A 12,288-nucleotide genomic window follows, 5' to 3' on the forward strand; every position below is an offset into this window, starting at 1 on the left:
TAAGCAGAAGATGCCAGGATAGTCATCAGGGCCAAGATCAGAAGCCCCAATCATAACCGTGTAAGCACCAGGCCAGTCACCTTTATCGATGTGATTGCCTGCAAATTTTCCAAGATCTTCTTGGAAGTTGCTCTCTATGATTCTTATTAATATGCATGAGCATTAAAGAAGAAAATATAATACGCCTGCATACTCGTCCTCATTTTTTGTGGACAAAATATTCAACTGCACAGTCGGATAAGCGTAGTTATAAATATCTGACTGTCATTGGCCCCCAATGGTGGCAAATTCTTTACATCGGCATTGCGTTTCAACACCTCTGATACCTCTGGAGGTCCAGTCTCAAGACACTGTATGGCAACTTTAGTAGATGCCTTCACTACGATTAATATGCTGCATGCTTTAGTATGATTAAGAACGCACCTGTACAGCCCTTTTACGCATCTGCTGATGTGGTGTCAACACGTCACCGTATACTTTAGCACCAGGAGAGGGAGATGCAAGGTTACGAGGCCCCTGGAAGGATTGGCCCAAGGTATAGCAACACTTGGAAGTTGACACGTGAATGGCATTTGGATCACGTTCCCATTAGATACCTCCAGTATAGCTATCACCAAGCTTGACAATATATATGATCAGCTATTCTACTCGATCTACTTTACATTGTCACTTAAAATCACTGACCTTGACAGCCTTATCAGCTGTATGCAATTCTTTTGGGCTCATCGCGAGAGTCGATAATCGCATCGATAAGTTCCTTCCGTATCTTGTAACTGCAGATAAAATCAATCACGTGAGCGTATTATCAGAAAATTAAAGGCTTACAAACCTGGGCACGTACCACGCCTGAATCACATCATCCACTGGTTGTCCAGATCCCCACATATCTCTAGCAAACACAGAATCTCCAGGCTTCATCTCAACATAGCCTGATATAACAGAATCAGAAGAGCAAAGGAACAACGGAAACATTTACGCACCAGCCAATCGAGCCTGCTCAGCTGTCAACCCCGGCAACTGCTACTTCCCAGCCCAATCGAATAACTTTTCCATCACCTCTACATGTGTATCCTGGACATATACATACACCGTCCCAACTCCAGGAAAGGGGTTCTTGGGATGGTCGTTCACCACAAAGAGGTGAGGATGCATCTTGTGTCAGTTAGGAATGTTCACAAGTTCACCGTGGTGCACAAGTGGACCAGTAATAGGGTCTATAATCCTCGGCTGGGTCAAAGACTGCAGCAATAAAGGGAAACAATGGCAACACACCGAGAGAAGACATTGTTGATGCTAGCATTCTACAGTCATGGAATTTAAGGTCAGTATTCAATGGAATCAGAAGCATTACGACAAGATTCACTCACCAGATGTAAAGAAGCACTCTACAGGACAGATAGAAGGCCGATATCAAAGGAGGTTCAGGAGGGAAAGACTTTGTGTCGAGTTTGCGAGTGTGGGCACCACATTCGAGAGGTAGCGGAGACTGCGGATGAGCAGACAACGAAAAAAGTGTTGATGCGATCCAGAAAATCAAGCGCATCGACACTTTTTTCGTTCTCAGCGCTCTGGTGGCTGAGGAAATTACCGAATTGGGATAAATATTGGAGCGGAGCTATAATTTAAGGTGACTGGGAAAGCGCCTGTCAACCGCGCAGAATCCTCTAAGTCCCTACACCGGCCTCCTCCTCCTGCTGTCCCTCGGTCCTCCTCCACCCCACGCCACCATCCGGAGGATGTCCCAAGCAAGAGGGCATGCCAGAGATATTGGACGACACCCCCACGTGAACCGCGGGGTTTTGGTGTGTAGTTCACACCATCTCATGCAGATCCCAACTGACTAACCTCCCTCGTGCTTCCACCACCCAGCGCGATGGAACGCGAGGTGTGCCCTGCAAGAGGGCATGCAGGATGACTTGGACGATGCCCCCGCATCAAGAGTGGGGGCCATTTTCGTCGTCATCGTCGTGTGACGTGCAGCCCGGACCCACCACCAGCTCTCCCTCTCCCCTCCCTCGCACTTCCACTGCTCTCCACGGTGGAACGCGCACCATGCCCTTCAAGAGGGCATGCAGGACGACTTTGACGACGCCCCTGCTTCATGAGCGGGGCTCGCATTCATCGTCATCGTGCGACGCACGGCCTAGACCCACCACCAGCTCTCCCTCTCCTCTCTCTCGCACTTCCACCACCTTGCGCGGTGGAACGCGTGCCATGCCCTTCAAGAGGGCATGCAGGACAACTCGGACGACACCCTCGCATCAAGAGCGGGGGCCATTTTCATCGTCGTCATCATGCGACTCGCGGCCCGACCCACCACCACCTCTCCTCCTCCCTCGCACTTCCACCACCCTGCACGGTGGAACGCGTGCCATACCCTGCAAGAGGGCATGGAGGTGGACACCGACGACACCCCCGCTTCAAGTGCAGGGGCGTCCTTCGTCGTCGTCATCGTGTGATGCACGACCCAGACCCACCACCACCTCTCCCTCTCCCTCGCGCTTCCACTGCCCTGCGCGGTGAAACGTGCACCATACCCCACAATAGGGCATGGAGGACGACTCTGACGATGCCCTCGCATCAAGAGCGGGGGTCGTTTTCGTCATCATCATCGTGCGACTTGCGGCCCGACCCACCACCACCTCTCCTCCTCCCTTGTGCTTCCACCGCCCTGCGTGATGGAACGCGCACCATACCCTGCAAGAGGGCACAGAGGAGGACACCGATGATGCCCCTGCTTCAAGTGCGGGGGTGTCTTTTGCAAACGGAGGCCGTGCCCTGCAAGAGGGCATGCTGGACGACATGAACGTGGCCCCGCCTCTTTCCTTCTCTTTGATCTCTCTCACGCGACCGCCGCCCTTGACTTTGGAATGAAGGCCATGCCCTGCAAGAGGGCATGGAGGATGACACCAACGACACCCCCGACTCAAGAGCGGGGGTGTCTTTCGTCTTCGTTGTCGCGCGACGCACGGCCCCACCTCCTCCCTCCTCTCTGACCTCCCTCGCACGATCGCCGCCCACAACCTCCGAACGGAGGCCATGCCCTGCAAGAGGGCATGGAGAACGACACCCAGGATGCCCTCGCTTCAAGAGTGGGGGCCACGTTCATCGTCATCATCATCGTCATTGTGGGACGAGTAGCTGTAGCACTCCGTAGCACCATGCACCTATTTGTGGATTGTTAATGTAGCTAATGTGATTTTTCCAGATTAGTACCATCATCTTCCCAACCTCCCTTGTGCATCCATGGCCCTTCTTGTGATTCAACCTGTTTTGTATGGTATCACAGCTTATCTAAGCATATCATAGGACATGCATAGCACACCTGTACTCCTTACATATTTGCCATGAAGCTCTCACCAAGGCTAATTGTTCTTGTTCATTGGAGCTTCTATGTTCACTCCTCAATTTTAATGCTCCACAGTGCAATGGACAACATGGATGTTCCCCCCCCCCATTAAGACCAGGGATCTGGTATGTCCTTCTCATTATCACACACTGCCAATAATCATGAGGTGACTTCACTAATTGTACTCCACAAGACCATCCCTCTTTCAGGGACAAGATTCATGCGATGACTTGGTTAATTTGGCTCCACACGACTGTCTCTCTTTCAGAGATGAGTGTCGTGCAACACATGACTCGGCGGATTTTCCCCAACGATATTCATTCAGTAGCATCTCATGCTATTTGTACTAAGATTGTGATACTCTAAATCTGTGGAGTCACAGGGTCCGATATGTCTAGTCTGGATGTAGATGATCCTATGGCCTCTATCGAAGATTCTACACGGCGTCGCTTTCCATGGTCATCCTCCTCCTCCATATCTGCATCAGAATCAGAATCATAGCCGATCTTACGTTTGACTGTACGAGTCGGTAACAACTGTGGATGGACAATACGCTCCACTAAAATCTGGTTGAAATCCTACGGTATGTTGACTTCAGTTATAGTGATCTGTATCTTGAAATAGCATACCACTCACCGATTGTACCCTTCGATCCAGTATACAAATTGATCTCAACTTGTGCAAGAATCGATACTTCCCTTTAGATATAGGCATCGCACAGAAGGACACCTGCAGTTCAACCATATGACCTATCTGAATCGCAGCGGGTTGTATTGGGAGTGTATGACTAGATAGGTCATTAGCCTTATATGTTGAGGCCATTTCATCCCTCACCTTTTGCCGTGCTCATCTAGAGTGCTCCTTTCATAATAAAGCACCTTGTTGTCAGTCGTATGAATGTAACCTTCCATCTGGTTTTTCAAGATTCCAAATGGGTCAATCTCAATGTCAAATTCTATTGTCTCCTCTCCCACAGCATCCTTGGGCGAAGAGAAGTATCGGTTGGAGAAGTCGAGGAGTACTTCATTCTGAATGCGTCACGGTGTCCAGGGTGTAAGTGTCACTCCGTTCACCCTCTCCGACATGAGCTGATGAAGGTTGATTATAGCTTTAATACCATCATCAAAAGACTTTGCACCAAGCCCCGCAAGTGATATAGATTGTTTGGCAGAAATAATATGTGTTGGCAGTCTAGTCATTTTTGTTGGTGAGAAAGAACTTGTGAAATTCTAATTAGGCTCACTGATTGTGTTGAGTTACAGGTGGTAGCATCCTCTCCCATACATACCCCTACCATCTCATCACGTATATTTGCAGTCACCGGATCATAGGGCCACGTAAAATCGACACATTCACCCACACGAGGACTGAATGTTTCAGTGCATATCCTAGGGCGTTCGCGCTAAAGGTTGTAAGTAACATCAGTTCTAAGTTACTTCATAGCTTTGCTGATGCTCATTACTTACGTCTGCCATAAACACTAACTGCTGGCTTTCTCTGCCTCCCTTCGACTGACTTGTCATCATTGCAATCAAAAACTCACCTATAAGACACGTCAGTGGTACTTTTTGGAAGACAAGCAATTAACTGACAATATTGTTCTCGCTTTTCCAGCATAAGTTGGATAGCCATCCTGTGACAGTGTCGTTTGAGATGGTTCAAGGTTGATATTCGATTTGCGTCTTTAGTATATGAAGATTTACCTCATAACCATCTAGGCATTAGGACATCTGCAGAAGTGTGTTCTAGACACAGTTCACATCAGATTCACCCTATTGTTTGTGCCTCACAACTGTGAAATTCTTTTTTTTGGATCCTGATTTCCATCATAGTTAACCGGAACTGTCGCACAGCTGAGCAGATCGGTAAGGTTCAACTTAGTAAGGTTCTAAACATCCTTACATCATATTGTAACTGCCATCTCTGATAAGTTGACATTAAAGTTTAAACTAGATGGTGCGTTCAGCTGTATGCATATATTCTGACGAGCATTGGCCATATGGCTAACGTCAGATAACATTATCAACTAGATTGGATCTGATGACTTGACATGACACATTCTATCTTATGACCTGATGTGACTTCCTTTCTCTCGATCGTTTCCGATGGAACATGTCCATGCTGTCCTCGTTGCTTTATAATCTGTTCACGATAATAAAGGTGAGTAGATTATGGTTACTCATCTTACAACCTTCATTACTTGTGGTTACATTGTTGAGCTTAATTATTGATAAAAACCTTGACAAGGCATGAGTAGAAGGATAGCATAAGCAATTTGCTCATAGCTTATTGTTTGATTTTTAAGTAATTGGACCCTTTATCCAAGCATGTGGACAGTGGAGTTGATTGGTAAGGGACACTGTCATCACATGCTGATGGAATTGTTGGATCATTCCAAAGGTCAGGGCATGCCTGTGTCTCCCTGAAAGTTTTATGCTGCAATATTTGGGTTATATACCTACAAAAACTCTGTATACATCATCCGTGATGTGGCTATGAGGCTTGCACGGCATCTATATCGATGTCATGACTTTATTGCATCTACTCGTAAGCTGACCTCTTCTCATCAAAGTCCATCTTGTATGAGAGGTTTGATGCTAAATACTGGCGAGTCTATGCACTTAACAGTGAAGTGCAGGTTTGATAATTCTTGTCTAAATCTTATTGGAGGTGGTGCACGTTCTAAAAAATCAAAATTCTGGTCTGTGGAAGAGCTTCAGCCTTACACTTCAGTTGCCAGGAACTATACGGAAGAACCGGTACGATATATATACTGGAATTATACTCTAGTTTCTCTTATACAAACATCAGGTGATGATATACTGACTGTAAAGATACCACTAACCGAGTTGACTGGACGCTTACCAATCTCTGCTTTACGGACCATTTGTAAGCTTCATGTGATCCATGTCCCTTCTGGTAATCGTCTCAGGGCAAATGATTTGTGCGTTTTATTGTCTAACCATTCATGTGAACATTGTCCAGACTTTGTAGCACAATTTAAATGTGTTACCCCAGCGCAGACAGATGTAGCACGTCAACAAAGGCATAGGCAAACTACAGAAGGGGCACAAAAGCCTAAAATGCATCCCCCTCTCTCAAATCAATTAACAAATGCATTTGATTTTCCACCACGTCCACTCTCTTCGACGGCTCTTATACAACTTATGCAAGGATATTGTGATGATATCACCAAAACCAAACTAATTGAAGAGGCTTGTGCGGTATGTGCTCAACTTCACATAGTGGCTGAGATGCAGCCACTTCATAATGTTAGGTCAAATCTATCACTACTTATGGATGCAGATGGTCTTATTACCAGATGAGAGCGTAAAAGAGTTAAGGATGATATCCAGGCTCGATCGGGACCCATAATATTAGACAATCACAATCAAGTGTGCCTTAATTGTTATAAATCATTACAAAAGGGAAAGCTACCCGATGACGCACTTGCTAATGGCCTTTGGATCGGTGATATTCCTCTGGAGCTTCAAGGTTTGTCGTGGACTGAGAAGATGTTAATATCTAGAGTAAAACACAACTATTGTGTTGCACGTGTTGCTTCATCGCATATGCATAAAATGAAGGCTAATGCAGTATGTCATTCTGTGCCAATGCCTCAGGTATATAGTGTGCTACCACCAAGTCGAGAAGAGCTCGATGAGGTTCTTGCCTTCCTGTATATAGGTCCTTCAAAGCCTACACCCATAGAGTATGCAAGAACTCCTTTTCTTGTGTGTCAAAATAAGGTAGCCAAGGCACTTGATTGGCTGAAGTTAAATCACGTTGACTATGCTGACCTGGTTATATCTAAGAAAAATCTTGCAGAGTATCCAGAGGATGTTCCACCAGTCGTTGTAGATTATCACCAGTCATATGATGGCACAAAATTACCAGAGGCCTCTGCTGTTAATGATACTGAGGAAGATGATGGCACTATCGAAGGTCCGTGTCCTTTTGTTGTGCATGGTCTCACTGGTGAGACCATGATCAATCTTATGACCATGAAACCTTTGGAGATGCGAGCACAAGCAATTGAACACTTCAAAAAAGGAAAGGTACTTGGTATAGGACAAGATGCAACACCTCAAAGCCTTTATCATAATCCACAACTTTATCTGATGATGTTCCCTTGGCTTTTCCCCTATGGTCTTGGTGGCCTTGACAATATTAATGGCAAGACTCATACATCGGAACACCGATGTAAGCAGCAGTTATTAATGTACCACGATAAACGATTCCAACTGGAGCCTCTGTTTCCACTTATTGCCTTCAATCATGAGCAGATTAAGAATTGCACGACGGCTGGATATCTTTTGACAGACAAACATAAGTTTGATGGTATTGCGGAAAGGCTTATGAACCTAAGTGACAGAACCCTTGAAGATCTAATCAAACGTTTGTCCAAAGGTCATGTCAAGGCCGAAACAGAAGAAGAAAAGGCCTGTTTTCAAATCATCAATGACTTAGACCATGTTGGATATAAAGTTCATGGTTTAATGACAAACTGAAAGTGTATGCGAAATGAAATTTGGGCTTTAACTTCTTATCTCGGTGCCCCTTCATGGTTTATTACCTTTGCACCTGCCGATCTAAATCATCCTATTGCATTATATTTTGCAGACACTCAGCAGACTTATTTTCCAGAGTTTTGCTCTTATGAAGAGCGCTATAAGCTTATAGCTGATAATCCTGTGGCAGGTGCACGATTTTTTTAAATGACGGTGGAGTTATTCATAAAACATGTGCTCAGTGTTGGCCTAGATCGACTCGGTCTATATGGTAAGACGTCAGGATACTATGGTACCGTTGAACAACAAGGTAGATTGACCTTGCATATGCACATGTTACTATGAATTATGAATGCATTAACACCGCAGGAGATTCGTGATCGTATAATGGATCCTAACTCTAACTTTCAGTGTGCAATAGTCGAGTATTTGGAAAGTGTGCATATTGGCGAGTTCTTCAATGGAACAATGGAAGATGTTAGACAGCGATTCGACAAACTAAAGGAGGACAACCCCAATAGGATACCACCTACACAAACCTTACCGGAGAGACCACCTAATCCCTGTACATGCAAAGACCCTAATAACTGTTCTGCATGTCAGGCGGTGAACACATGGTGGGTAAAGTTTAAACATACCATTGATGAGCTCCTATATCGTTCCAATCGACATATATGTCACAAGGGATGTACCAATCCAAAGTACGGTACTTGCAAAGCTCGCTTTCCACGAGAAACATTCAAAGAAACTTCTGTCGACCCAAATACGGGTGCTTTGAATATGAAGAAAGGTGAAGCTTGGATTAATACTGCAACACCAATTCTAACATATCTATTGCATTGCAATTCAGATGTTACCAGTCTTCTCTCGGGTACGGCGATTAAGTCCGTAATTGCATATGTGATCGACTACATAACTAAGACTCCTCTCAAAACACATGTGATGTTCTCAGCCATTCGGAAGATTTGAACGGCATCCGGAGTTGCTTGGAGGTACGCAGAACTGACGACAAAATGCGCGTGTCCTTATAACAAAAATTGTGAATAGTCTGACTGCCTCTTCTGAAATTGGTGGACCTATGGCAGCATTGTATTTGCTTGATCATGAAGACCATTACACAAGTCATGATTTCAATATCTGTTATTGGAGGAGCTACATACGAGAGGTTCTATCTGCTTGGGATCACTTTACATCTGATGTTGCAGGTTTGTTGCTACCCTCCAACCCAGTATTATCTGAAGGGCAGTCAAAGGACAAGGTTGTATTGGGTAATGTTAAAGGCCAATATGTGGCCCTCTCACTGGTATTGGATTATATTTATCGGCCCAGAAAGTATGACGACATAACATTATATGATTGGATTCAGCGTAGTCACAAGGATATCCTACCCAAAGGCAAGAAAAAATCATGTAACACAAAGCCCTCTGCAGTTTCTACAAAAGATAATGTGAGCTCTAACCTTGACCAAGGGCTACTTCATAGTGATGAAAGCTTTGAAAAGCCATTAAATCTTCGGAGTGAGGATAAAGTGGTTACTAGTATTGAACAGACACAGATAATAGCTTTGAGAATGACTATCATGTTGATGAAACTGCATTTGATGCTTTTATAGGTCTGCGACAGGAAGAAGAATCTGGCAATGAGTCATTTGAGTCAACACATAAAATGGCAGGTCGTCCACTGGCATCAATCGAAGAGGCGTCAGAAGCAGTTAAAGAAGAAGATGATGATGACGACGAGTTGCTACTCACCACAGAGGGCGTGAAGAAAACTGTGCAGCAGCAGGTAAAACAAATGGAGTCAGAGTTAATGAAACTGGGAGAATTCATAGGTAAACACCCACAAAAGGAAACATATTGAATAAGACTACTGGCGGAAGAACAAAGTAAGGTACCTAACTTTGTAGGTGGTTCATTGCCACGTCTGGAGACCGAGAAGAATACTGTGTTACCACGCTAACTCTGTTCAAACCTTGGCGCAGTGGTAAAGACCTCAAGTCCAACAAAGATACATCCTGGCATGACACCTTTGAGAAGCATCCGTTCACACCTCATTAGATAGAGATCATGAAATACTTTCACATTCGATATGAATGTAATGACGCTCAAGATGATTTCTTTGCACAGCACAAATTAGGTAAATTTAATGGTAATCTACCCTTTGGTCTGGGTTCAAATGAGTTGGATGACCTAGATGAGCAGAAGAACTATGATGATACCTTCAACGGTCTTCTCAATGACACAGACCTAATGCCAGATTCAGCAGAATGGGACCAAATTGGAGACAAGATGCTTGCCAAAATGAGTCGTACGTATGATGCAAATCGAACGTATATTGCAAACTTCTGGCTGGTTAGATGGTTTAGATGGCATTACAGAAACAACAAAATCTACCACAGAGCATATTCATGGAGATAGTCGAACAGCCATCGCATGGCATCAACAGATTTTACGTGGTCGAGAAGAGCAAGCAGCAGACTGTTTACCAGAAGCCTCAAAGTTTAATGAAGGTGCGATCAGGGATGTCAATGTAGTCAAAATTATTGACCAGTCTTATCTTGATAAGACATTCAAAGCTAAGCTACAAAGTAATCAAGAGCTGATCGATGACAGTGTAACTAAATATGAACTGAATGCCGAACAGGAACGAGCCTTCCGAATCATTGCCAATCATGCTACTGATCCAAGTGGAGAACAACTTAAAATGTATTTAGGTGGAATGGCTGGTACAGGAAAGTCTCAAGTTATCAAGGCCTTGATACATTTCTTTGAGCAATGACGTGAAGGTTATCGCTTCATATGCATGGCATCCACAGGTTCTGCAGCTGCCCTTATTGCTGGGTCTACATATCACTCTATGCTTGGCTTTAGTAAATATGGTGATTCACAGGCATCTTTAATGCAGGTTCGAGCACGCCTTCAGAATGTTGACTATATATTTGTAGATGAAGTGTCAATGGTTGATTGTCACAGTCTTTATCGTATCAGTTCTAAGATGTGTCAGGCACTAAAAAATGAAGGACAGCCTTATGGTGGAGTGAATATGATATTTGCTGGTGATTTTGCTCAGTTACCACCTGCAGGCACGAGTTCTCCATTATATTCACATAAGGTAGCTACATCTATTCACACAACGAACTCATATATTGAGCAGGAAATTATTATAGGCAAAGCACTGTGGCATCAAGTTACGACTGTAGTTCTTCTGCGTGAAAATATGAGACAGCGCCAACAAAATCCCAATGATGCTAAGCTATGCAAAGCTCTAGAGAACTTGCACTTTAAGTCTTGTACGATAGCGGACATAAAGCATCTCCAAACACGCATTGCAGGTCGTGGTGCCAATAAGCCAAAGTTAAATCAGCCTAGATTCAGAGATGTGTCAATGATAACTTCATGGAACTCCCTCCCTGAACCCACTCATTTTACTACATCCCAATGTTCCTCATCGCGTGATTTAGACTTGGATGGATGATCAGCTTCTATCTCACTCTCATGCAGCATCATAGATGCAAGGTTATCCAGCTTGTCAAACTGCTGAGTGGTGAAGTGCAGAGAGTGTCGCCGGATGTGTGCATGAGGTGTTTGATTATATTTATCGGCCCAGAAAGTATGACAACATAACAACAAGAGCTACTTCATGATGATGAAAGCTTTGACAAGCCATTAAATCTTCAGAGTGAGGATCAAGTGGATACTAGTATTGAACAACTAACATCGGATGCAGATAATAGCTTTGAGAATGACTATCATGTTGATGAAACCGCATTTGAGACTTTTATAGGTCTGCGACAGGAAGAAGAATCTGGCAATGAGTCATTTGAGTCAACACATAAAACTGCAGGTCATCCACTGGCATCCATCAAAGAGGTATCAGAAGTGGTTAAAGAAGAAGAAGAAGAAGAAGAAGAAGAAGAAGAGGAAGATGAGTTACTACTTACCACAGAGAGTTCAGAAAAGGCTGCACAACAGCAGGCAAAAGAACTGGAATTAGAGTTGATGAAACCGGGACAATTTATAAGCGAGCACCCACAGCAGGAAACACATTGAATAAGACTGCTGGCAGAAGAACAAAGTAAGGTACCTAACTTTGTAGGTGGTTCTTTGCCACGTCATGATGCTGGAGACTGAGAAGAATACTGTGTTACCATGCTAACTCTGTTCAAACCTTGGCGCAGTGGTAAAGACCTCAAGTCCGACAAAGATGTGTCTTGGCATGACACCTTTGAGAAGCATTCATTTACACCTCATCAGATAGAGATTATGTACTTCCACATTCGATATGAATGTACTGATGCTCGAGATGATTTTTTTGCACAGCGCAAAGCAGGTAAATTTAATGGTAATCTACCCTTTGGCCTGGGTTCAAATGCGTTGGATGACTTAGACGAGCAGAACTATGATGATACCTTCAACGGTCTTCTCAACG

At 44.4% G+C, this 12,288-nt stretch overlaps 2 protein-coding genes across 2 annotated transcripts; one reads left to right on the forward strand and one right to left on the reverse strand.

Moving 5' to 3' along the window:
- Positions 1–697: 697 nt before the first annotated feature.
- Positions 698–1,152, reverse strand: SCP_0604830 (hypothetical protein; the record flags this gene model as incomplete). Its single annotated transcript, XM_027759616.1, has 4 exons — positions 698–773; positions 842–929; positions 981–993; positions 1,057–1,152. The coding sequence occupies 4 exons, from the start codon at positions 1,150–1,152 to the stop codon at positions 698–700; spliced, it is 273 nt and encodes a 90-aa protein (XP_027615417.1).
- Positions 1,153–2,231: 1,079 nt separating this feature from the next.
- SCP_0604840 (hypothetical protein) lies at positions 2,232–2,459 on the forward strand (the record flags this gene model as incomplete). The annotated part of the gene is made up of 1 exon (XM_027759617.1): positions 2,232–2,459. One exon carries the CDS (start codon positions 2,232–2,234, stop codon positions 2,457–2,459), a length of 228 nt encoding a protein of 75 aa, XP_027615418.1.
- Positions 2,460–12,288: the final 9,829 nt, after the last annotated feature.

This window comes from Sparassis crispa (genome assembly GCF_003851025.1).
Source record: "Sparassis crispa DNA, contig_000005F, whole genome shotgun sequence".
Lineage (NCBI taxonomy): Eukaryota > Fungi > Basidiomycota > Agaricomycetes > Polyporales > Sparassidaceae > Sparassis > Sparassis crispa.